This window comes from Juglans regia, chromosome 4 (genome assembly GCF_001411555.2).
Source record: "Juglans regia cultivar Chandler chromosome 4, Walnut 2.0, whole genome shotgun sequence".
NCBI lineage: Eukaryota > Viridiplantae > Streptophyta > Magnoliopsida > Fagales > Juglandaceae > Juglans > Juglans regia.
The window spans coordinates 13,073,231-13,099,313 of NC_049904.1; the positions used below are offsets into that span (position 1 = coordinate 13,073,231).

General features: G+C 39.0%; 3 protein-coding genes across 4 annotated transcripts; 1 reads left to right on the forward strand and 2 right to left on the reverse strand.

Annotated features, from left to right (window-relative positions):
- Window positions 1-10,793: 10,793 nt before the first annotated feature.
- LOC108987262 lies at window positions 10,794-11,630 on the forward strand. The gene has a single exon (XM_018960151.2). It carries the CDS (start codon window positions 10,794-10,796, stop codon window positions 11,628-11,630), a length of 837 nt encoding a protein of 278 aa, XP_018815696.2.
- A 223-nt stretch (window positions 11,631-11,853) lies between these two features.
- LOC108987263 (syntaxin-124) lies at window positions 11,854-13,390 on the reverse strand. Its single transcript, XM_035689763.1, has one exon. It carries the CDS (start codon window positions 13,162-13,164, stop codon window positions 12,256-12,258), a length of 909 nt encoding a protein of 302 aa, XP_035545656.1. The 5' UTR covers window positions 13,165-13,390; the 3' UTR covers window positions 11,854-12,255.
- A 1,837-nt stretch (window positions 13,391-15,227) lies between these two features.
- LOC108987264 (B3 domain-containing protein Os07g0563300-like) lies at window positions 15,228-25,815 on the reverse strand. 2 transcript variants are annotated; one of them, XM_018960154.2, is made up of 15 exons: window positions 25,475-25,801; window positions 23,396-23,477; window positions 23,165-23,263; window positions 22,084-22,438; window positions 21,818-21,951; window positions 21,618-21,721; window positions 21,178-21,274; window positions 20,001-20,175; window positions 19,510-19,589; window positions 19,100-19,147; window positions 18,741-19,004; window positions 17,714-17,763; window positions 17,175-17,288; window positions 16,533-16,603; window positions 15,228-16,305 (listed from the first exon to the last, which is right to left on the reverse strand). In XM_018960154.2, the coding sequence occupies exons 1-15, from the start codon at window positions 25,600-25,602 to the stop codon at window positions 15,533-15,535; spliced, it is 2,574 nt and encodes an 857-aa protein (XP_018815699.1). In that variant the 5' UTR covers window positions 25,603-25,801; the 3' UTR covers window positions 15,228-15,532. The 2 variants fall into 2 exon arrangements, with proteins under 2 accessions (XP_018815699.1, XP_018815698.1); XM_018960153.2 differs by having other exon boundaries at window positions 21,618-21,951; window positions 25,475-25,815.
- Window positions 25,816-26,083: the final 268 nt, after the last annotated feature.

The following is a 26,083-nucleotide window of genomic DNA, read 5'->3' on the forward strand; positions in this document are numbered from 1 at the left end:
GAGGCACACTTAATGTTCATCATGTTAATACTCAAGATCAACTTGCGGATCTTCTAACAAAACCATTGTCACGACAACGTACAAGATTGGCCTTGCCAATGGCAGCTTCATCTTGCGGGGGCGTATAAAGAATGATTCCATAAATCAAAGCCAAGATCACACAGCAGCTAATTAGGCAAAAATCATGTCTGTAACAGTCATGAAATCATAGAAAAATAGTCTCTGTAGTAGCTAGGAAATTATAGCCACAATCTTAGTTTACTTTCCTCGAATAGAACTTGTAAATATTGCCATGCATGAATATATGTGTTCACTGATTCTCTTACATGGGATTCTTCTCTCTATCTTTCCTAGTGGGAGGCTGAGGTGAAGTGGGGGAGAGGGGGGACCACACTTTTCCTAATGAAATTGTGGTGGGACGAGGGTACATACGCAACATGAGGGTGGTTATGTAGCAGAGAGGCAGAAGAGCACGGTGGTACACGGAGGAGCAGAGTTCCTTGGAGCTGCTTTGACATCGGGGAAATTGTAGAGGTAGCCTCGGGTGTGAAGGTGAGGGAGAGATTTTGTGATGAACAACTTAGAGGAACAATGGGGGAGGTTCTGTTTGACGGAGGAGGAAAGGGTGAATCTTGTGAGGGGTCAAGGAGGGGGGTTAGGAGATGGATCTGGTGTTGCAGGGGGTGGAAAAGGAGTGAGTTCTATATGGGGGAGTGGACGTTCTTTTGTTCAGGCCCTTCAACGTCCTCTATCGAATGCGAAATTAAGATTGCCTCTGAGAAAACCTGAACTGATCAATGGGGTTTTGGGATTCATTTTCTCGGATGTAGAGATGGATAGGGCGATGGAGGAGCTAAACTTTGCACTGGTACTGAAGTTTGTGTCAAAGAGGCCTTCCATTGATGTTTTGTGGCTTCAAATCATCAAGACTTAGGGATTTACGAAGGTACCAATGATCATTTTTATGGATGAGGTTCATGTGTAGCATTTGGCTAATGAGAAAGACTATCTGCATGCTTGCAGGGGGGAAGGTAGAATGGTTACAGGCAGTCAATGCTGGTTGTCAACTAGTCGGTGGAGTTTGATGTGAATAAGGAATCATCTATTGCACCGCAGTGGATTTTTTTTCCAGGCTTGTCATTGCACTTATATCGTATGGACTGCCTGCAGAGTTTGGCTTCTCGGTTTGGCAAATTTCTTGGTTCTGATAATGCGACTTTATATCGTACTCAAGTGACTGGGGCAAGAATTTGTGTGGAAGTGGATCTCCAAGATAAACCAGTTGATCATTTTCCAATTTTGGTTGGGAAGAAGCAAGCTTTGGCAGAAAGTTAGTTATGAGAAGAGGGGCTTTTACTGTCAGAATTGTTTCCGACAAGGACATACGGCCATTGTGTGCCAATCGGGGGATCGAGCACGGGTTAATATTGGTTAAAAGGATGGGATGTGAGGACTAGGAAATGAGCGTGTGGAGAATGTTTGGAAGGAAGTGGGGCGAAAGGAGGCAGGTGGGAATTCATCCGATGATAAAAAAAAAAAAATAGGGTAGGAGTGAAACAGAGGCTGTTGTGGAAGAGGTACAACTAGAGGGTGTAGTAATGCATGAGGGGGTGGGAAATGAGGGGAGTGTGAGGGAGGAGGAAACTGGTCTGGTAGAGGAGGGAAAGATAGTTCCATCGGAGGTGGTGGTAGTGAGTCATGAGCATAATAAAAAGGTGGTGGAGGAGAATCAACTGCCAAACTGCCCCGAGGTTCCAACAAGGTTTTTTATTTGAGAGAAGGAGGGACCTGCTGAAATGGTGAATACTGAAGAATAGAATAAAAGTGTGGCGCCAGTAGTGTCATAGAATCGAAAAGTGATGAAGAGGAGGTTGAGGAAGTGTGGTGTGATGAGGATATTCGATTTTCACATGATAAGTCTTTGGTGAGCATGAAAGAGAAGGGTGAGATCTGCCTAGATCAGCCAATTGAGGGGCAGCGGGCCTCTAGTCAGAGGAAGGTATCGTTGGACTATTCCTCTGAGCGGGAAGTAGGTGAAGTTTCAGTGTTAAGGGGTAAAGGAAAACTGTATGATTCAGATACGGAGCAACACCTGTCATCAAAAAAGAATGTGGAGGAAAAAGTGCGAGGAAGTCTCAGAAGGCTCATACCTATTCTCATAAGTTGGATTTATGATTGATACAATTTTTTTCTGGAATATTAGAGGGTTGGGCAGGTCTAGAGGAAGGCTAAAAAATTTAATTAAGAAGTTTAAAGTGGAGATGTTTGCTATATCAGAGCCGTTTGCGGCTGAGGATCGTATGGCAACACTGGGTTCTTTTTTGAGTTTCCAACATTTTCTTTCGAATGAAAGTCAGGGTGGTAAATTGTGGATTTTTTGGAATGATTTAAATGCCTTTGAGGTGGTTTCAATGACGGCGCAGATGGTGTCAAGCTGGTTTAGTAAGGACGGACAAAGGATCATGGTGTCTTTTGTCTATGCAAAGTGTTCTTATGTAGATCGAAGGGAGCTAAGGAGGAGTCTGGTAGAGTCACAAGTTTCAGATGTTCCTTGTTTGGTTTTAATTGATTTTAACATTATTCGAGTCGATGCGGGAAGAATTGGTGGAAATCCAAGGCCTCTTGTATTGATGGTTGATTTTAATGATTGTATTCATCACTATGGGCTTTCTGATTTATCAAGCGCAGGCCAACTTATGTCGTGGTGCAATGGACATGAAAGGGTGTCGCATAGCTGGGCGAAGCTTGATAGAGCTCTTATTAATTCAGCTTTCTCAATTTTGTTTGGTTCAGCTTATCTCAGATATTTGGGTCGGAAGTCTTCAGATCATTGTCCGATGGTGGTCTATGTGAATCGACCGTTATCTTTATATGGTCCGCCTCCATTCCAGTTTCAAAACATGTGGTCCTCACATGAAACTTTTTTGTTTTGTGTGAAGGACGCCTGATGTAGGATGGACATGGGATTGGGACTCTTTAAACTGGCTACACATTTGAAACGCAAGAAAATAGCATTACGGGCGTGGAATCAGTGCGCATTTGGGTGGTTAAGGGTGAAGATTCAAGCCCTAGGGGAATGCTTGGATGTTCTTGAAAGTCAGTTACAAGCTAGAATTTCGGTGGAGGATGAAGATGATTATTTGGCTACAAAGTTGGAGTCGCAGGTTTGGGAAAAAAGAGAAGCTAACTGCCTGGGTTAGCTTGCAAAAAAAAATTGGTTAATTGAGGGAGATCAGACTCCAACTTTTTCCATTCTATAATAAATCAGAGGGGCAAGAAGAGTCGACTGGACAAAATGGTGATGGACGATGGAAGGATCTTGGAAGGTGCGGAGGTGGTTCACGAGGAGGCAGCTAAATTCTTTCAGAGTCTATTATCGGAGACGTCCCCCATCATGGCCAGTGACCTCCCAGCTTTAATAAATCAGTAGATTTCAAAGGTTGATAATATTTTCTTGTGTGCAGTACCGAAGGAGGAGGAAGTCAAAAGAGCAGTATTCTCGATTCCGAAATATAGTAGTCTGGGGCCCGATGGTTTTGGATCAGAATTTTATATAGCTTGCTGGGATATTGTTAAAGAGGATCGCAGCACAAGATTTTTTCCAGGGTACCCATCTCTCCAGGTTTTATTCGTCCTCATTTATTGTTCTAATTCTGAAGGTGGATAATCCTTCGAGTTTTGATAAATTTCATCCCATCAGTTTGTGCTCAGTGGCTTATAAAATCTTTTCAAAGATTATTGTTTTCAGACTCACAACTTTCGTTGAGAAGTTGGTTTCACATGAACAAGGTGCTTTTATTCCTGGGCGTAGTATTTTTTAGAATATTTAGCTTGCACTAGAAATGATTCGTTCTTTACATAAAAAAAAGGACAGGTGGTAATGTGATGGTGAAGCTGGATATGGCTAAGGCCTATGATAAAGTTCAATGGGGATTCTTTTGGAGGTGTTGAGAGCTTATGGGTTCTCAGATTGTTTTTGTAAAATCATAATGAATTGTGTGGAGGCCCCGTGGTTTTTGGTCATGATGAACGGTACTTCAAAGGATTTTTTTCAGTCAGCGAGAGGATTGCGACAGGGGGATCCCCTCTCCCCTTTTCTATTTATTCTTATGGAGGAGGTTTTGACGAGGTTACTAACGAGGAATTTTGAGAATGGTTCGTACTGGCAAATTTTATCATCCACTTGGGGCACCTTTGGTATCTCATTTATTATATGCGAATGACATCCTTATATTTTCTAATCGTGGGAAGAGGTTGATAAAAAATTTGATAAAGGTCCTTAAGCTGTATGAGAATTGCTTGGAGCAGAAACTCAGTAAAGCAAAATCTGCAGTTTTTTTATCCAAGCATATATCTCACCCGCTCGCAAAAGGTGTTTTTGCTACGTATTACAGGTTTCGCGGAAGGCAGTTTCCCCGTTACATACTTGGGCACTCCATTGGTTTCTGGCAAACTGACGTCCCGTGTATTGGAACCATCGGTAGATAAGATCAGCAAGAAAATCGCCGGTTGGAAATTTAAATTGCTTTCGCAAGGTGGATGGTTAGTGTTGCTAAGGCATGTCCTATCTAGTTTGCCCATTCACTTGATGTCAGTTCTTAATATTCAGTTGGGCACCTTCAATCGTATTAATTCTCTTTTAGCCAATTTTTGGTGGGGAGAGATGGAAGGGAAGAACAAATTTCATTGGCGTTCTTGGGAGAAAGTGTGTAAACCAACTTACGAAGGGGTTTGGGTGTAAGAGATCTCAAGGAAGTTCAGAAATTGCTACATATGAAACTTGCATTCTGGTTGCTCACCTTTAATAATTTATGGGCGGATTTGTTTAGGGCCAAATATGGTAGTAACAGTCATGTTCTTGCCCAAATGGAGAGGCCAGCATATTCGAGGTTCTGGAGAGCTATGTTCGTTACTATGCCGGAAGTTATGGATAATAGGAAAACGTTGGTGCGGGGTGGGAATTCCTCTTTTTGGTTTGACAGGTGGCTAGCTTTGGGCCCATTGTCGGTAAGCACAGAGGTCATATCTAATATGAAGCTCTGCATTCGTGACTGTTGGCAGCAGAATTCTTGGAATTCGGAGGTTTTACTGGAGTTGTTTGGAGCTGAAAAAACAATTGAAATTGTGCAGAATGTCCCAATTGGTAAAATAGGTGTGGATATTGGCATTTGGAAGCCATCTACTAATGGGAAGTTCTCAACGAAATCAGCGTGGGAGGTAGTGCGAAGTAGAGGAGAAAACCTGGTTTGGCATTATTGGTTGTGGCACCCTCTGCTGCCTAAAAGAATTTCCATTTGTTTATGGAAAGTATGGTTCCGATGTTTGGCTGTGGATGATAGAGTGAAGACAAAGTAATACAGTTGGCTTCGGCTTGTGACTACTGTATGCAAAGGTGTCGGGAGGATATGGATCATATTTTATCTACAGGTGAAGTTGCTACGGATGTTTGGCGTCGAGCTAGCATGTTGTTGGGGATCCCGTTTCACCAAGTCGTTTCTTGGAAACCAAAATGTCTAGCTGGTTTGTTTATGCCAGGAAATCATCTATTAAAGGACTGCTAATTGGGATGATATCGTGTGTGATTACATGGTGCATATGGAAAAGAAGGTGCAAAGCAAGAATGGAGGGTGTGAATTGGAGTGCGGTTCAAGTTTGGAGGCAAGTTAGATACTGGGTGAGTGTTGTGGTAGAACACTCCAACACCTTGCGGAAACTCAAGCAGCCAGATTTGGAGATTGTGAGGGAGTTACAATTGCCAAATCATATTTCTTATGCAAGACCAGGTAGGCTGGTTTCATGGGTTAAGCCTCATTCTGGTTGGGTTAAATTGAATTGTGATGGTAGCTGCCGAGGTAATCCCGGTAATTCAGGCGGTGGTGGTGTCATTCGAGACTGCCATGGCTAAGTAAGAGCAGCTTTTTCTAGGCATTTTGGGCAAGGAATGAATAATAGTGCTGAATTAAAAGCTATCTTGGAAGGAATTCGGTTGCGCAAACGATTTCAGTACCTGAATGTGGTTATTGAAAGTGATTCGCGCATTATTGTGGACTGACTGCGAAAAGGCTCATGTTCTCTTTGGTATCTTTGAAATTTTTGGGAGGATGTTTGGGCGGAATTAGAAGGGGTGAACTTCATGGTGATAGATCAATTTCGAGAAGGTAATAGTGCGGCTGATTTTCTTGCTAGAGAGGGGGGAATTGGGTAGGAGCGTGATTTACGAAGGGGGCCTACGTTACCTTTTCTCCTTAAGGAGATTATTCTTTTGGATAGATGGGGTCTTCCATCCTTTCATAAATAGGATTGAGAGTTTGGTTGTTTTTGCTTGGGTGGTCCTTGTTGGGTTAGTTTTTTACGTATGTCTGTTTTGTTACCATGGTATTCCTCCGCCACAAGTGAAGGTTTCCTAATAAACTTGGGTCGGGGTCACGTCGCAAGTGGCTACCGGCTATTAAAAAAAAAAAGAGTAGAAGAGGTGGATCTGAAAGAGGATGGGAGTGGGTGGGGCAAGTTTCTAAGGGTCCTTATCGACATTGACCTTATGAAACCTCTGGCCAGAGGTAGGACAATCACAATAAGCTGTGAATCCCTGTTAAATATGAAAAGTTGCCCAGATTCTGCTTTGAGTGTGGCTGCTTAATGCATGGCACAGAGGATGTAGGGAAGGTGGGTGAGAAGCTGCAGTATGGAGTGTGGCTGAGGGCTGAAACAAAAATGGGGTCCAAGTAGAAAATCAAAGAAGGTGAATTGGATAGAAAGTGGAGAGTAGAGAGTGAGGAAGCTGGTTGGGAAAGGGTAGACAAGAACAAGGCAGAGGGTGAGAATACTAAACAATGAAGAGGAGCTAAATGGTAGGGAGAGTTCAGAGATAGAAGGTAGGGGAGAGGAAGAAAGCAATGAAGGTGGGATGAGTTACAATGAAGGCACAACTATAAAGGGAATGGAAGGGGTAAATGGAAGGTTGGTAGAAGCAAGTGGGGAAGATAGGTATTTGAAGTTAGAGGAGTCTGTGAAAAAAATCATAACTGATAAGGGCAGGGTTACTAATAACATTCAGGTGAAGGGTAGGTGGAAAAGGAGAATTAGAGAGAATGGGGAGGAAACAAACAAGGGTGGTGGGTATATTACTCGAAAAAGAAGGAAGAAAGAGGAGTTGAGGGGAGAGACAGTTTTAAAGAAGATCAAGAAAGGGAAGCTATGCAATGAAGGATTAGAGAACAATTCTCAATAATTATTGGTGGAGGGTAGTCACCAGCCTCGCCAATCTCAATGAAAATCTTAAATTGGAACTAATGGGGGCTTGAAAACTCTCGGATAGTCCAAGATCTCTACCAAATGGTGGAGAAAAAGAAACCCGATATAGTTTTCTTAAAGGAAACTAGGTTGAATGCTGTTAAGTTTTAATGGTTTGAAGAGGAGACTGGAGTGTGAAGGATGCTTTGTGGTAGAACCTATGGGACGAAAAAGGGGTTCAGCACTTTTATAGAGCAGTAGAGTCCAGTTAGAAGTGATGAATTACACCCAAAGACACATAAATGCATGGATATCAGGTGAGGTGGATAGATTGAGGTGGTTACTGACTTGTTATTATGGCCATCCTGAAGCTCATAAGAGGGCTGAAGCTTGGGATTTACTTTCATCTATAAAACCAAGAGGGTCCCAAGGGTGGTGTGTGCTAGGAGATTTCAACGAAATCTTAACCCATGATGAGAAGGTAGGGGGCAGACCTAGACAAGAGAAACTCATGGAGAACTTTAGAAGGGTACTAGAGAAGGGGAACCTGTCAGATTTAAAATGGATGGGCAGCAAGTTCACATGGAGCAATAGGCAAAAGGATGCTTCTTTCACCAAAGAAAGGCTAGATAGGGCAGTAGCTAACTCATATTGGGTTCAACTCTTTAAGGATTGCTGGGTGGAAGTGTTAACTAGCAGGAGTTTTGATCATAGGCCCATTTTGTTGATCATGAACAGAAGGGACAGAAACATATGGAAGGGATGCAAAGTCTTTAGATATGAAGCAAGCTGGTTTAAGGAAGAGGGATGTGAAGAAGTAATTGAAGGGGCATGGATGGAAAATGAAGGAAGGAGAGGGCTACAAAAACCTATAACACAACAACTAGAAAGCTGCAGAGGGGGGCACTCATGGGATGGAGTAAGCAATTCAGTAAGGATAAAAACTAGGAAATTAAGGAAACATCTGAGGCATTGAAGAGGTTACAAGATGAAGAGAGTAGCCAAAATTCAGCTGAGATAAAGAATCTTCAGAAATAAGTTGGAGAGCTACTTGAGAAGGAGAATATCAAGTGGAAACAAAAAGCCAAAAGAAACTGGTATGCTCTGGGGGATAGAAACACAAAGTATTTCCATGCATGTGCAAACCAGAGGAGACAAAAGAACAATATTAAACAGATTGAAGATGGGCAAGGGAGGATTTACAAAGGTCAATATGAGATTGATAAGGCTTTCAAAGTTTACTTTGAGAACTTATTCTCGTCAACTCAGCCAAGCACATAAGAATTGGAGGACAGTCTGAAACACATAGAACCTCGAGTTTCAAGGGAAGCAAATGGCAAACTGCTTAGGCCATTCTGCAAGGTGGAGATTGAGGAAGCTATTAAGAGCATGGCACCATTGAAGTCACTAGGTCCAGATGGCTTTGGAGCTTGTTTCTACCAAAACCATTGGGGAACAGTTGGAGATGATGTGTGTGCAGCAGTGCATGATCACCTAAATGGTAACACTCCTTTCCAACCTATAAACTTTTAACTACATTGCTCTAATCCCCAAGGAGAAAGATCCCAAAGTAGTCACTGAGTTCAGGTCCATTAGTCTTTGTAACGTTTTCTATAAAATTGTTTCCAAAGTGCTAGTCAACAGATTCAAAGGAGTATTAACAGAAATCATCTCAAGCAATCAAAGTGCCTTCATTCCTGGAAGAAACATTACTAACAACATCATGATTGCTTATGAGGTCTTGCATACTATGAAGGTGGGGAAGAAGGGGAAGGAAGGGAATATGGCCATTAAGCTTGACATGTCCAAAGCTTATGATAGAATAGAGTGGCCTTTTGTGAAAGTAGTTATGAAGAAGCTTGGTTTATGGGATGAGTGGACAGATTTAGTTATGAGTTGTATCACCTCAGTTTCATACTCTGTGTTAATCAATGGAAAGACAAGTGCAAAACTCCTCCCTTCGAGGGGCTTGAGACAAGGGGATCGATCCCCTATCCCCTTACTTATTCATATTGTGTGCTGAAGGACTAAGTTCATTGCTTAAAAATTCATATTTGTTAGGGATTATTACTAAAGGGGTCATAGTTGTGAGAGGGGGCCATAGAGTAAATCAATTGCATTTTATTTGGGAGAGCTAGTGTGGAGGAATGGAGGAAATTGCAAGAACTGTTGTTAAGGTATGAAAGAGCATCAAGGTAATTTCTGAATAAAGAAAAGATAGCAGTTTTCTTTAGTTCAAACACACCATTGGTAGACAGAAATTTGATCCTAAGGGAAGGGGGTCCCTGGTACAAGGTAGCTAAGAAAAATACTTAGGATTACCCACCATGGTTGGTAGATCTAAGTATAACACTTTCAGATGTCTTAAGGAGAGAGTGTGGCAGAAAATTAACAACTGGAAGAATTGCTTCCTTTCGGGGGCAGGCAAGGAGATTATGATCAAGGTAGTATTACAAGCCATCCCCTCTTACACAATGAGTGTTTTCAAGATGCCCAACAAACTTTGCAATGAGATCAATGTTATGCTTTCTAAATTTTGGTGGGGAAACCAACAGAAAACCAATGGGATTCAATGGAGGAGCTGGGAAAAAATGGGGAAAGCCAAGGGAAAATGAGGTTTGGGATTTAGGGCCCGTTTGTTTTCAGAGATGAGATGAGATAAGTTGAGATTAAAGTTAAAAAGTTGAATAAAATATTGTTAAAATATATTTTTTAATATTATTGTTGTTTTGGGATTTGAAAAAGTTGAATTGTTTATTTTATTTTGTGTGGGGATTTGGGAAAGTTGTAATGATGAGGTGAGATGAGATGAGATGAGATGAGATGTTTTTGGAAAACAAACAAGGCCTTAGAGATTTGGCAAGTTTTAACTTAGCCCTTCTTGCCAAGCAGGCTTGGAGATTGCTACAAAGTCCTCATTCAATGGTTGCCAAGATTTACAAAGAGAAATATTTCAGGAACACCTCTATTACAGAAGCTAGTTTAGGGAATGCTCCCTCTCTGATTTGGAGGAGTATTTGGAGTTCTTTGGGGCTTCTAAAGGAGGGGGTAAGATGAAAAGTTGGGAATGGTGCAAAAATCAACATTTGGAGACAAAAATGGTTGCAAACCCCTTCAACCTTTTTTATCCAATCCCCTATCTCAAATCTGGAAGCAAATGCAAAAGTTATAGACCCAATTGATGCTGAATTAAAGGAATGGAATGAAGGGCTAATCAAGTCAGTATTTAATAAAGAAGAAGCTGAGCACATTTGTAGTATTCCAATTATCACATGGGGAGGACAAACTGATATGGGGTCCCTCAAGAAAAGATGTCTTCTCAGTTAAGAGTGCATATTTTTCAAAGAAAATAGAAAGAAGGAAGTGAGGGGGGAGTCTTCAAGAGAGGATGAGAGGGATAGCAGATGGAAGACCATATGGGATATGAAAATTCTTGGAAAGGTAAAAAATTTTATATGGAAGGCAGGGAATAATCTTCTTGCTACCAGAGGTAACCTTTTTGCAAAAAAAAAGTTATTGAAAATCCTTTATGCCCCATCTGTTTGAGAGGTGAAGAGATAGTTATGCATGTCCTTTGGCACTGCCCTACTGCTAGTGATGTGTGGGTCGAGGCTCTTCGAGCAATTCAAAAGTGGAATGTAAATGAAGTTGACCTACTAAAGCTATGGGAGGATTTGGCAGGGAAGTTGAACAAGAATAAGATAGAGGAAGTTGCAGTCATCATGAGGGGTATGTGGTTACGAAGGAACAGATTTATTTTTGAAAATAAATTCTCTACCCCGAGAAGCATCATTAGAACTGCCAAAGATTTTCTGATAGAATACCATGAACTAGAGGAGGGGACAGCAAATCCAGGCAGGCCTAACAATCGAATTTCATCTGAAGATTCCCATAAATGGTTACTACCAGGAGAAAACAGTTTTAAAGCTAATTGGGATGCAGCATGTGATATCAAGCATAGGCAAATGGGGAAAGGAGTCATCATCAGAGATGAAAAGGGGGAAGTCATTGTAGCTTTCAGTGGAGCAAGAGGTAATGTAGATCAACCAGTAATAGCAGAGGGACTTACACTCAGAAAAGCCTTGGAACTATGCAGTGATTTGGGACTTAACAAAGTGACTTGTGAAAGGGATGCTCAGAACATTGTGAAAGCCGTATATACCCTAGATGAAGACCTGTATTACTATGGTAGCATTATTGAAGATTCAAAATCTTTTCTATGTACTTGGTCCAATTGGACAGTTCAATATACACAAAGAAACACAAACACAGTAGCACACAATTTGGTTAAGGCAGCTATACATTCAAATGTAGAGAAAGTATGGATAGAAGAGGCACCAACTTTTATTTCTTCCTGTTTACAGAAAGACAAGGAAGGCTTTGTAGACACTAATATATGAATGAATGAAAGAATGAGGTTTATTTTCAAAAATAAAAATAAAAAAACTTGTAAATCTTGTATTTATGTTATACGAGTCTATGTATCAAGTTGTGTGCTGAAAAGATTGTTGGTTGTGAGTAATAAAATTTCTGTCAATATTCAAACTTCATCACAACCCATAAAAAGGGTTAAAAGGTCTCGGTAACAAGAACCTGAGAGTTTCCATAGTCTGCGCATTTGGATATAGAATAATATAATGCATGTTAAAATTCACTTCGGTATCATTTCAATCTGCGACTAAAAAAATGAGAAAAAAGGAGATGGAAAACTAGTACATGAATGCAAATTGCATTTCAAGAAACGTATCAAATTGCCATTACATTAATGTCTTCCTAGTGTTAAATATGTCGACGCATCCTCATTTCCCTTTGCCATGGCACCTCGATGTAAACAAATGCAAAATAGCTCTTAGGAAAGAGGGGCTGCAGACGAGTTTCATGTAGATCACTACGCAGTACTAGCTCGATCTGGATAAGAAATTCCTTTGTGACATACCTGAATGTTGTAGACTACGCAGTACATGCTTTCTCAGATCGATTGACAAAAAGAAAAAAAAAATTGTTTCTTTCTTTTTCTTCCTATCACTATTGATGCAAAAAATATTGTGTTAAAATTGGAAATAGGAGGACGACTATGACAATAGCAACAAGGGCAATGGCGATGCATGTCCACTTCCGGGAGCTTTTCTGATACTCCCTGGCCTCCTGAAGATTATCGGTGCCTCGTCTCACAAACGAATTAGCATGCGCAACGTGACTCTCTATGTCGTTGAGCTGGTGACCCTGAGACTCCACCAGAGCAGCCATGTCCAAGAATACCTGATGGAGCTCCATCAAATTCTTCTCTATCTCCTTTACAGCATCATGTCTTTCTTGAATCTCTGATATGGTATCCAAGATCCGACCTCTCCCCTGTTCCTGAATTGCCTTTTGCAGAAAACTTTCGCTTTCCCCACTTGATATCATATTCTCAATAGTTTCTTCGGTTGCTTTCTCTCCTGTGATGGTGAAATACCTGCGTTCCACAGTTTCCTTATATTCGAGTGTCATTCTGTTTCTCAGTCCCTGAAAATCATCCATCATGTTCTTGAGCTTCTTCCCCAACCCGTTAACAACCGAGGTCCTGGTTCGATCTGCAGAAGAACCTGGACCGCATCCTGGCAGTTTTCTGTGGGCTACGTTGGAACGTTCTAAGCCTTCGAGTTTCCCCTTGATAACTTTGACGCGCTTGAGGACCTGCTCAACGTCTGAGTCCATCCGGGCTCGTAATTCTTTCATGGTTTTAGCATTGTGGACGATCTTGCACTCTTCATTTGCGTCTTGTAACTTTCTGTACTGCCTCTCAACTTGGCTCATGTCTTCCTTGACATTCTCGACATCTTCAAAGAACCTGTCGAGGTTGATACTCTCTTTGCCGGATTCCATGTCGTCCAGGTAAGCCTGCTGCTTCAGGTCAGTATATTTTTTGAACGAGCTCGAGAACAAGTCGTTCATCTTGGCTCAAGTTTACAAACCACTGTTCTCACTTCTGCAAATGGGGTTCTTTCGATCAAAAAGAATTGAAGAAGTGATCAATAATATGGTCCTTTTTTCTCGTATAACTGAAGTTTTTGAGGGTTTTGGAAGGTGGGAAAAAGCAAAAACTGTCGCAAGAAATGAATGTACGTACGTACGTAAGGCGAAGTTTCCTTATTTTTGGCGGTGTTAATGGATGTATTAGAGGCTTAAGTTTATTTGAGATTAGAACCAGCCAATTTTATCACAGGTTGTTCGTTCATTTATCAACAAGTGGCATTTTTTATTTCATTGGACACCAGTAATCTTGTTGACATGGTCGTCTGCTATCCTAGCAACCTCTCTTCTCTCTCTCTGTTTTTTTCTTCTCTCTTTTCTGCTGGTTTCTTGTTTATTTTCCGGGAAAACCGGCTTGGCGCTGCTTCCAACCTCAAAAATCCCCGCTCTAATTGCAAAAACATCACAGGTTTTCCTTTCGTCTTCTGGATAGTACCATCACAAAGCTAAAACGAAAAAAAAAAAAAGCGTTAGATTTGGTGAAGAAAGAAGCTGAGCCTCTTTAAGATCTGTGAATTGTCTAGTAAGAAAGAATAAAAAATCAGAGAAAATAGTAAAACTGTAACAGCAGCTTGATCTGGCTACACCCTCAATGCACCCGAAACCAAGGGGGAGGGGTGGCAACGGCCAGCAGCAGCCACCGCGCGCCCACCCGTGGCTGGCTGCTCTTTTTTTTCACAGAGTTGTCAAAACCAACTTATTTCTTACGAGTACGTATTACAAGTATCAAGTCTATTGACGAGTCTTAATTGTGTTATTGAATATCTATATTTCAAAGCCTTTTTGAACGACTGGATTTAATTCATTAATTTATTTCAAAGCCTTTCATGAACGATGGTTGATAGTTGTATGTGTACTCATACTAAGAAGACTGGTTATCACTATCATGCCCATGAATGCTAAAGTTCTATTTAGTTTCTATTTGAACATGAACTGGATTTTTAGCTACGAGATTTTTCACGAGCTGTTATTATTTTATTATTTTTTAAAATAAATAAATTAACATTACTTAAGTCTTTTACATTTTCATTAAGTTCCACTTAATAATAAGTCAATTTTCAACCCCAAGGGTTTGGTCCAAGTATTGAAGGTCTTGGTCTTGAGGTTTCACTCCCTTCAAGATCCAAAATTCAACACCTCATGTGTATACAATCCTTTGGGACTACACCTCTTGGTGAAAAGTTAACAATTTAACCACTATCGTGTAAGAAAACTTTTAAGGATGCGGTGCACAGAATCGGGATTTACCTATAAGGATAAATCTGAAGGGTCCTGCATTGAAGAGGTTCCCCGACATAAAAAAAAAAAAAAACTAATTATCATCTTAAAATAATAACAATTAACCTAATTAGGTAGACTAATATATATAGACATATTTTAAGTAGGGGGCAATTTTATAAAATAACTTATAAAAGTAATGTCATTTTATATATATACCCTCATTTTAAAGTAATTGTACCATTTAACAATCTATTACAATTTTTGTACATAATTAGTTCATTTCATAGATGATTCATTCTCAAGCAACTCCTTGAGTAGTCTTTTCATTTTTAACCCTACCTACGCATGGACGACTGAGAAGTTATACAACAAAATGCCAACCAGAAACAAACATCAGAAGACATATGCTACTAAAAAAGGAATGACTGTTCTATTTGCAAGGGAAAAAAGAAACAAAAAAAAAAGGGTCTGGTTTTGGACTATTACTAGCCTGTTACCTGAAGAGGTACTTTCAATCACTACCGAACCTGTGTATGAGAGAACCATGCCAACAGCTAATAGAGTGGGGACTTCTCCATTGCCAATGACTCCCAAAATGCCACCAACTTCAACTTTTCCTATGCAGTTGAAAATTTTTACTTGGTAATAAAATACCAACACACATGAATTAAATTACCAAAAAGCTTTTTTTTTTTTATACCGAGCCGAAAAAACACAAAATAATTACATCCTCAAAGTATGTAGATGAGGGTAGAGAAGTGAGCTTCTAAAAAAGAAACTATATTAGCTTCAACCCACAATAGACTACCCGCTTAAGTTGCATTAGAATTATCTCCCTACCTGATCATTTTTGGTGTCATAGTTATATTAGTGTAGAGAGGAGGAGATCGTAGCACATTATTGGTTTCTCAACCATATGGGCGCTCCGCTCCCTACCCCTCTTCTTATGTACAGACCCGAAGATGGGAAGATGCATGAAGTTGGTATGGATGAATTTACAACAGAAACTTCCCCATCAACCAACAAGAGTTCCACATAGCCGCTGATCAACATCCACAAATGCGAAAATCTAACCAGTTGCTGGAGTGGATCCAGATGATTTTAAAGACAAAGTTGCAGGAAGGTCTTCTTCCGCGTCGGAATGATGGTTGCCAAGGGTGACGAGATTGTTGAGTTTTTCTCCCCCTGGTCCATCTCCACTAGGCTGTGACTGATTGCCAGATGAGTTTCCACTGCCACCAGAGCTTGACAATTTCTGCTGATACCTGTCAGTTGCATCTTGCAGTGACTTCATCATGCTGCCAGAATCAGAACCTGGTGAAAGCTCTTCCTCCCGCTCCGGCTGGATATTCAGGTCAATTTGACCTTTAAAAGGAGAAGAGGACTTCATTCTGTTAGGCTCATCATCAGAAACATCATTGACCTCTCTGATGTGCTTTGGACTATTATTTCCAGTATTACTACATGGCAGTGAATCATCATCCTGCAGTTTCTCAGGCGATGGTAGCTGCTGTTGCTGCTTTTTCCGTGTTGTTTCTGCTTCTTTCTCTGATTGCTTCTTCTCACGCCGCAACATTAGGGTGCGGAAACGGCGCTTCACTGTTAGGCAGACATTACAGGTGCAAGTCTGCTTGTGTTTTGGACCCTTTCCACTAGGTGGCTGAATGCACACAATGCATGAGCAGCCAGGTCTATGTCGGGGGTGTTTTGTCGTGGCTTGGGAGGATGCTGGAAGAGATTCACCCTCTCCCAATATTGCTAGGTTTGCAAGAGTGTCAAGCCCCTCCAAAGCTTCAACATTATCTAGGTCCTGTTTAGTAGCTTTCATTTTCTTGGTAGCAGCTGCCATATCATAATGCACATTTGATGATTGGGAATTAAAACCAATCGACTAAAGGAACACGGCTACACACACAGATAGTGAGAAGGGAAAAAGAATTGGACTCTAGAACCCAAATCTTGAACTCTGGTACTGTGCACGACAATAAACCTAGTTGGTGTCATGCATGGTTTGATGAGCCGTCTATATTGGACAAAAAGATCCAATATTTGTTTCAAGTAATTCATACCTAAATTACAGTGCGGTAGCAGATCTTCAAGTTGTTCTGCCGTCAATTCTTGGGCTGCCGAACACAAAGATCTGATAGCAGAGAGAACCACGGACATATCAAGGGAATGCCAGTGTCAACTCATATTTTCAAAATTTACTATAAGTTTCACTTTTTTAGCTTTGTTGTGCATGTACTGGTTTCTTACACACGAGAAGATTGGCCAACATTTAAGACCAGGAATAGTAGTCTCCTTGCATAGATAAAATGTAGCGACACTTTGTGCAACATCATAATATTTAGGTATAGCAACACTTCCCTAATGATTTAACGAGAAAGATTTAGCTGAATGCCTGGAATTGACATCTTTGCCAAATTTATGTATTTGGAATATTTTCAAGCAGTTCCGACAGCACACTGAATCGGAAGTCCTCCAATATAGAACCAAAAAACAAAAGGCCCACACAATATGATTTTATCCTGGAATGTGCCTCGTGAACTAGCAATCCAATAGCACATAACCCAAATAAATCCTTCATTTGATCAGAGCCTCCAGGCTATAAGATGGTATAATATGCCAAGTGAAGTAGACGGGATGGAAACACAAGTGGCAAAGTCAAGAAACAGATAAGTTATCAGAGTTATGAGAAATATTAACCGTACCTTTCTGGGTCCCACGAGTTATCAGAACAGGTCCACCTTGAGGGAAGCAGAGCATTGGCAGGCAATTTGCGCCACTTGAAACAGTCTTCACATTGAACCCACTGAATCTTTTCACTGACACAGATGAAACACAGCATTGGAATTTTCCAGGCTCAAAGAGTGAACATAATTAGTCCATGTCTATAATGATACAGAGAGAGCTTACAACTGAATAGCTAAAAGGAAAAACAGCAATCACTTTGAACTAATATTCTGTTTAACTGTTTTCTAGAACAGCAGTTAGAAACCAGTTTGACTGCGCAAAAAAAATTGAAATGAGACACGATGCCTAAAAATAATATATATATGCGTTTCCTATCAGAAGTCTAACAGACATTTTCACCCAGGAAAAACAAGTTGAAACAAGGCAGGCACAAAAATTAGGGAAAAAAAAAAAAAAAACACACAAGGTATGCTTGAACTCGATAAAATAACCACAGTATAGGGGGGCATTAAAGGATTAACATGAGACTTAGGAACAAAAGATATAAGTGATTTACCCCACATTACTGGTAGCAAAAATAGATGGCTTCCCAAGTATTGGTGCGTCCTGTAATAATAGAAGTCAGAACTCAAAACATAGAGGCACATAACTTGGAAAACTTTCCGTTATTAATCAAAACAGTGGGAAATGCCAAGGAAAAGTAGCACTTAAAAAAGACAACGAACATGCTACAGAAGCCATTAGAATCAATTTCTATCTTTTCCTCCTCAATATTGGGAGTGTTACCAGGTGTTTTGGCCCACTCTGTTTTTTATAGTAAAATTTAAAATGAATACCAAATCAAGATATCTGTTCTTCATACAAATGAGAAATGATGGGGATCGTTGGTGGCAATACCAAGTTGTTTGAGGAGAAGTCTGTATGAGGGGATATGACTAACACCAAACTGTTTCAAGATTCTTCATTTTTTTTTTTTTTTTGGGATAGGTAAAAATAAAAATTCTTCGTCTGTTGTTTTCTTTGTTCTTTCTTTTCTTCTCAATTCCTTCTTTTTCCTCCTAACAAAGAGTCATGTCTGCATCAAAATTAGTTAATTTAGCAATTTTACATCACTAATAAGGAATAGTAATTATATAACAAAGCAACTACATTACTAACTAGACACTGAAAGTGAGAATCCTTGTGAATCACGGAACAAAATAAAAACAATAAATAAATCCAAATCAATCATGTTCTTTACTTGTCAGATCTTCTAACAAGTGGCCAACCACCAAACTTCTTTTTTTTTTTTTTTGATTGGCACTGGGTGTCTTGAACAAAGTCCCGACTAGGTCAGCCACCCAATTATCAGGCCCAGCAGAGCATGTCACAAATCATGCTATTCAAGTTGGAAAAAGGAAAAGGATATGGTTATGAACACCATAGTTTAAAATAAATAAATAAAAACTTCTTCAAAATTGCAGTCAGAAGCACAAGCGATCATTGACGACCATAAAGAAATATTATTTGGCTAAAGAAAATGTACAAGCAATCATAGGCACTCCTATTTCTTTCTCCATAGCAACAAACATTGACTAAGGTACCTCGTACTCCTCAAACTCAAAGCCTTCAATCACCACTATACTGGGGGCATGGTTAGGAGAAGGGCGGAGTAATCCTTGAGCTTCTTCCCATGTTAGCTTCAGCTCAATCAGGTCCTCATTTTCAATCCTTAGGCGCTTGCTCTTTGGACGCAAGGTGCTGTTTTTCCTCTTCCTAGAGATTGATGATTTACCGCCTATTACTTCTTTAGCTATGTATCCCGACTTATCAACTTTATACCATGAACTAGGATCCGCCAATTCAGCCTGTTTGATTGAAGAAAAGAAAGGTGATTCCGAACTACATCTTCCAAGATGAATATTAAAGCAACTTCACCAGTCTTGGTTTTTGTAACACTTACATCTCCATGCGTGGAAACTCCATTCACCGTCTTACCTGTTTCATTGTCCTGTTGACAAAAATACATATACAATTGATGATGAGAATTGTAAACTAAACCCGTTAATCTTCTGCAAAAAAGATATTTACAGACTACAAAATATTACCATACCAAACTTATGTGACAAAGAAAACAGATAACATAATTGAATTTCTGAATTTGGTCATTGGATTAACAAGTATGCAATTAGATAATCATCCAACAGAAGATCAAGAGCAATAATGAAGTTCTGAAGCACAAAGTAGTCACTTCTAACTGAACAGCTGAAGAACATTTTAACCACCATGTCATAATGCCTAATTGTCTTTACATTCTTACACAAAGATGTAACTAAGAACATGGTGGTGCTAGGCTATTGTATAAGGCAAAACCTGATCAGATGATTGAGCAGTTGAAGCCTTTCTGAATCCCATAACCAATTTTCCTTCTGGCTCTAACCGACTAAATGTTACTGAGAAAAGAAAATTAGTTATCAGTCCAAAAGCAAGAAAATAAAGAAATCATACACTCCATATTGATGAGTTTACACCATGCCAACTAGGGAGATGAACTCAAACATAAAAGCATGAATCTGGTACATAGAAGGCCAACATCTCCTTCCCAAAAAAAAAAAAACATGAATTAAAAAGCAGCCTTTAGCACATAAGTGCTAGACCAAATTGCAAAACTATGCTTGAAATGTAGACTGCAGTAAATCAAAGCCAGCAAAAAACCAAGTCCAAAATAACTACAAGGAAGAAAATTGGCCACAGGTAACATTTAATCCTGAGCTAAAGCATGTTAAGATGCTATTCAGCCCATATAAATTTATCAACCAATCATCCAAAAGCTATAAATTATCCATTGATGTTTGGTTAAGTACCTATATCGCCTGCTTGCAATTGCATGGCCTGTATGCAAGGAGTAACCCCCTCCAAAACATACATTCTGCTATTGTTGTTGGGCCAGAAACGGAACTGAAATATCCACTCCTTGCCCTTTGCATCCTGGACTTTAAGAGGTAATCCCTCAGGCTGAGAAATTGGTGGAAAGTAGGCCTGTCTCAAGGTGAGTAAATATGGTTATAAAAGGATCATCTGCATAAAAAAGTTAACATATATAACAAATACGCCCACTTAGAATAATTTATTCTGTAAATGTGAACTGCCAACAAGCAATCAGTTTTTTAATAAGTGCCATCAAGCAATCCATGATGTGCACACCTAGCCACATACATCTCATGATAAAGAACAAATTTGGTTAAGGTCAAAACTGCCGTCATACCAAACATAATGTAAATCTTTTGAAACAATAAGTTACACTAAATAACATGGTACTAGGAATGACAGCCACCAAAAAAAGCCCTGCTAATTCAACGATATGAAATAGAACTTCTATGCTATAATATATAACAGCAAGTCAAGTATCATATAACTAAGTTCCCTACTGCCCTTATTACAGTTAGTAACTGTCCATGTCCCTACCAATACAATGTTCTGTATACTTCACTAAGCAAACAAGAATAAATAAAGAAGAATACTACCCTAGCATATTATCCTAAAATGGAGTACCATCATAACAGCAAAGAGTATGGTCAAGCAAGGGCACTGTCAGACTGGAAGCCTTTGCATCCAACTGTTACTCGTTTGGTTACACAGATCAGATGAGATGAAAGTTGAAAGTTGAATGTTGAAAGTTGAATAAAATATTGTTAGAATATAATTTTTTAATAATATTTTTGTTTTGAGATTTTGAAAAAGTTGAATTGTTTTTTGTATTTTATTTGGGAGTTTAGGAAAGTTGTAATGATCAGATGAGATGGTTTGTGAAAAGGCCTTAGAAATTGAAACAAGATCACCAATAGATGCCTATTCCTTATAACATTTTATTTCACACAAAGAATAAACAATTTATTAGTTTCTATAGATTGAACATAACAAACACATCAACAGCAGCAATAGTAAACAGAGAAAAAGAGTATTTCTGTCCAATATAAAGTGCTTTAAGAATAGACATGCTGAAAAAAGTCATGGCTTCAGCAGGGGAACCATCAGACTCACCTCTGCACATTTTTTTGGAAGAACTAAACGCCCAATACGCCCAGCATCACTGGCACTTAACATTTTTTCAAATAAAGGAGTGATTACAGAATTCGAGCTTACATGGTTAAGGCTTACATGATACTCAAATGGTAGTACAAAGTATAGGCAGGTATTGCATCTTAAACCATAGACTGATGACACAGACACAAAGACTTGCTTTGCATAAAGGACTTTATTATTTTACAAAAATGCCCTCAATTGAAAATAGAGTTTTAAAAGAGTTGTAAAAAGGGTTGTATCTTTATCACTTTCTTAAACCATACAAAAACAAAGCCAAGCCCATATTCAGAAATCACAATAGATTCATTATTTGAATCTGTAGTCCAAAAGTTTAAGATTTTCGTTTCATTTTCAGAGCTTTAAAATAAAAATAAAATGTTATTTAGTCAAAAGGATACTCTCCAGATATTTGCTGTAGCTCTTGATCAGTAAACCTGGGCCAGTACCGAGAAAGTAAGTGATTCCTTCCTCGTGCATCTACTCTAGGCCTTCCATTTCGAACCTGAGCTTCACCAGACAAGTCAACTCCACTATGTAAATTACCATGAAATTGCTTTGGCAGAGGCGTAGAAGTTGTTCGCAAATGTGTTCCACTAACCCCGATTTGACCATTTGTTTCATTTGAAGATGCATGAGGTACGGTCAAACTGAATTTTGGGGTAGATGGATCCTCCTTTAAAGTGGGGGGCTGTTGAGACAAACATGAACTATGGTTTTCCTCACACTTGATTCCTGAAAAAAAAAATGTTCACATTATTTCTACTGGACAATTCTTGCCAGTAGTATGCAAGCAGGAACTTCACAAATCATCAGAAAATTTCCTGTTTCTTTTTGCTTATTTCTTCCACTTTTTTTTAAACATACCAATAAATTGAGCACCTGCATTCCCATTTTCAAGTATTTCCCGGGCACCAAGCTTCAGGCTTCCATTCATCAATCTTTCAGAAAAATCATCAGTTTTCTTTTTTTCCAGGGGAGAGCTAGGCAATCTTTCACTGCCATTAAGTTTGTTGGTGCCACTTGATATGTCAACTTCATAGGGCACCCTTGACTGTAATTCCTGTGGAGGTATAGAAGAATTGAACAAACTCGGTGCTTGCCGCCATGGTACAGGACCTGATCCAGCCAAATGACTCCAACTTTTGACAGATAGGTCTTTAAGTCTCTCAGGTAAAAGGGAGTTAAAACACAAAGATGTTGGCCATGCTGGATTTGATGTCTGAAATATATTATAGAGTGCATAGTTATAACAAAATCGACAGTACATCAAATGCATCTGGCACATATTGAATATCACTTCAAATGTAAGTATTGTTGCTTGTTACCGATTGTAAGGTTGCCCTATCGAATACAGATGTAGTAGTAGGGCTTCATTTGCTAATTCTTATCAGACAGAATAAGGAAAACTAATTTCAATTCTCTTAACAAATCAAATTTTGTACACAAGTTGTTCATATTTTTTTCCGTTTGCCAACCTTGACACAAATTTTGCACAAGAACCTTAAATTACTGTCACTATCTCCTAGATAAGACATTTCTTCTCCTATTCTGCAAGCAATAAAAGGAGGGACGTTTCTTGAATGAATGTAACAGTTTTAAATTCATTGCTCAAAGCTAAAATTTAGTGCACAAAGATCAATCATGCATACAAGCATCACATTGAGGAAGTCCCATGCTTACTTCTATAGGCCGTCCACTAGTCTGACTAGGGGCAATTTTTTTTTTCTGAACTTGACAGTCGTAAAACATCAGTCAATGGTCTGAATAACAAAAATTAGCGAAATACTCTCAATCAAAGGCGATTAATGATGCATTGTCAAAATTACCAAGGGAAATAATTGGAGAGTATTAAAAAAAAAAAAGGCACCATAAACAGTGAACGAAAAAAGAAAACAATCGTAAAAGCACATAATATATAGATTAGAAAAGCCAAATAAATCCGTACCCAAAGGACATTTTTTCTTGCACACTTCATGCATTCAATCCCTCCAGGATCCAACATTGTAAATACATGACTCGAAACAATACATCCACAATGAACTTGCTGCAAAATAAGATTACTTATTAGAACTTATACAAGAAATCTAAAAAAGGGATTTTAAGAACTCAAAATACAAATTTGACACCTACCACTCCACTAAAGAATATTAATAACCAGAGAAAACTGCCAGCTCACCTTCCCACAAGTCTCACAACACCTCCAACCATTGGCAGTCACGTGGAAAGTCTCACAGAATCTTCCTTCGTCATAAATAGAACTAGTGTCACGTAGAACTAGAGTTAGGATAAAGATATCACAAAACATTAGATTAAGTGATCGTTTTTATATTACTAGATAAGGAACATAACAAAATATTAGTTAGGCTAAGGGCTTCTTTCAAATCAAATTCTTCATGATTCTCCATTCAGAAAACTACCAACAACCATCCAAAATGGCTACCTTCCTTAATAGAACAATTATTCATCTTCACAGTCAATAATTTATAAGTAATTTAAGATTTATCAAAAATAGGCATACAAAGTTAATGGTAAACATAAAATTACAAAATGATTTGCATATCTTATTCTGTCAGAACCAAGACTTTTGCTTGTAAATAGATGCATCCAATGTAGTAGCTAAGTATAAAATCTCAATAAATTCCAGAACTTGTGCTGTGCAAGAAAAATAATCTACTATAAATGCAAGAATTTACGATGTAATATCATGGTATGAAGAATTAATAAAAAGGAGTCAAATGCTCCATGATAGAAAAAGGAAAATAAGTGGGCAGGAGAGGTATGATGTACCCGAGATAAATTATTCTACATATACTAGCCACTTCCTACATCAATTTTCACACTACAGACAGTATCAGCTTTGTTCCCCCTTACCCTCCCCTCGAGATAAAGAGGAGGAAAGAAGAAGAAGAAGAAGAAGACAGGAGACAATTCTTAAAGAAACAATCACACTATGCTTGCAGGGACCAAATTATCGTTATCCCCAAATACTGGAGGAAAAAAATATAATATGATAAGCAAAGTCTTCGATTTCAAAACAAGAAGTGTCCCAGAAGAAGCATGATTAGAGATTGGATTGGTTTCATCCAATCACAATATACATTCCAAGAGAAATGGACTCAGTTAAAAACATTTTGAGGATTGAGACGGGGAATTTCCTGAACTTCAAAAATTTTATATTGACCTTCCAGATACAACTCAGAATACAGAATCCTCCAAGAGAACAAAAACAGGGCGATAATCACATGCCAAATTCAAAAGCAGAAGGACAATGGTTAAGGCAATGAATGGTCATCTGGGAATTGGAGCGGGTCATCTGAGAATTGGACCGATAAAAGGTGCATCTGCTAGTTTCTGCTCATCAAGTACTGAATTAATATGAAAATATTTCAAACAGTACACCAAACTACTTATAAAAAATAAACCAGTGCACCAAACACAAACAAGATTATACTTTTGGAGAGAGCTTCAGAATTAACAAAAACCCTTGAGAAAGAGAAATTTATAGAAGCACTTGCATTAATTAAAAACCACTTGGAATTATGCAGGAGCAAAGCACGCACGCAACTATTGATTGCAATACAATAAAAAGGGAAATATGCCGTAAGAGCTTCATTTTTTAATTCTGTTCACCGACTACATTTCCAGAGAGAAAATCTCAAGGGAATTATACAACTACACTCACATATGGATGATCTTCCTGGACTAAATTATACACATTGACTAGTTACCATATAGATATCGCATCAAAAAGTTCACAGAAGTAGAAGTCCCTTTAAAAGTTCCAGAAAATAACGACAGGAACTATTTTCCCGTTAAGACAAGCCAGTCTACGTAAGGAGTATTTTGCCCAAAAATAACTTTTCCCGTTCTTCACGTAACCTCGCGAGTGCACTGTCGTAAATACAAAAGTCGATTATTCAGATTTCAATCAAACTTCACACCAGCAAACACATAAAACCCAAACCTAATTTCCCGAATTTTCCTTCCAACAAGCCGAATCTCCAGCTCGAAAGTAGTGCAGAAAACCACAACCACATCCACCCAACTGCAACAGAAAGAAAAAAAGGATCCCCAAAACCACTATACAAGAACGCCATCACCACGCAACAGACTCGAAGCTCAAACTAATCCACCACACTCAAAAAACTCAAAATTACTGCCAGCTAAACCTTAAAATCCAAAAAGAGGTGAAAAAGGAGCAAAGGCAACTGTACCAGTCAACAAACAGTAAACAGAGAAAAAAGAGTTCGCTTACGCGCATCGATCACAGAGCTCGGCGTACTCGCCGGTTCGGAGCCTCCAGCCCTTTCTCGGCCGCTCCGATTTCAACTCCTTGCAGTCCAAATTGTAGCACACCTTTGAGGACGACGAAGCAGACGACATCGAAAATTAGGGACAAAGTACAAGTAAAAATGCTACATAAACCCTAGAAACTCAAAGCCCCATAGAACAATTTAGCTAAAAAGTGCAAAAACTCGTAATGGCAATCCCGGCCTGATCTGTAATCATGTGCGTGAGTGAGAGAGAGAGAGAGAGAGACACAGACTGAGAGAGAGAGAGAACGGTATTTCTGACGTGAGACAGAGTAAATGCGCTGCTCTTCATATTATGTATGTATCGATTCTTTAATATCACGTCGAGACGTGTGTTTTCTTATTATTAAAAAATAAATAAATAAATTTTCCCTAACGGACCCGTCATCTCTTCTTTCTTTTTTTTTTTTTTAATAATAATATTAATGATTATCTCAATTCTCATATTTTTTTTATTATATTAGACGATTAAAAATTATTTATTATATTTTATTTATAAATTTATTATTTAATATCTAATAAATAATAAATAATAAATAGATTTACTCTTT

Bases quoted from the DNA above. Each gene is read 5' to 3' on its own strand.
- LOC108987263 (XM_035689763.1), bottom strand. From the start codon at position 13,164: ATGAACGACTTGTTCTCGAGCTCGTTCAAAAAATATACTGACCTGAAG.
- LOC108987262 (XM_018960151.2), top strand. From the start codon at position 10,794: ATGCATGTCCTTTGGCACTGCCCTACTGCTAGTGATGTGTGGGTCGAG.
- LOC108987264 (XM_018960153.2), bottom strand. From the start codon at position 25,602: ATGTCGTCTGCTTCGTCGTCCTCAAAGGTGTGCTACAATTTGGACTGC. The intron at 23,478-25,474 runs GTAAGCGAACTC...ACGTGACACTAG, and splicing joins GAGCTCTGTGATCGATGCGC to TTCTATTTATGACGAAGGAA. The intron at 21,952-22,083 runs GTATGTTTAAAA...TTTTTTTTTCAG, and splicing joins TGCAGGTGCTCAATTTATTG to GAATCAAGTGTGAGGAAAAC.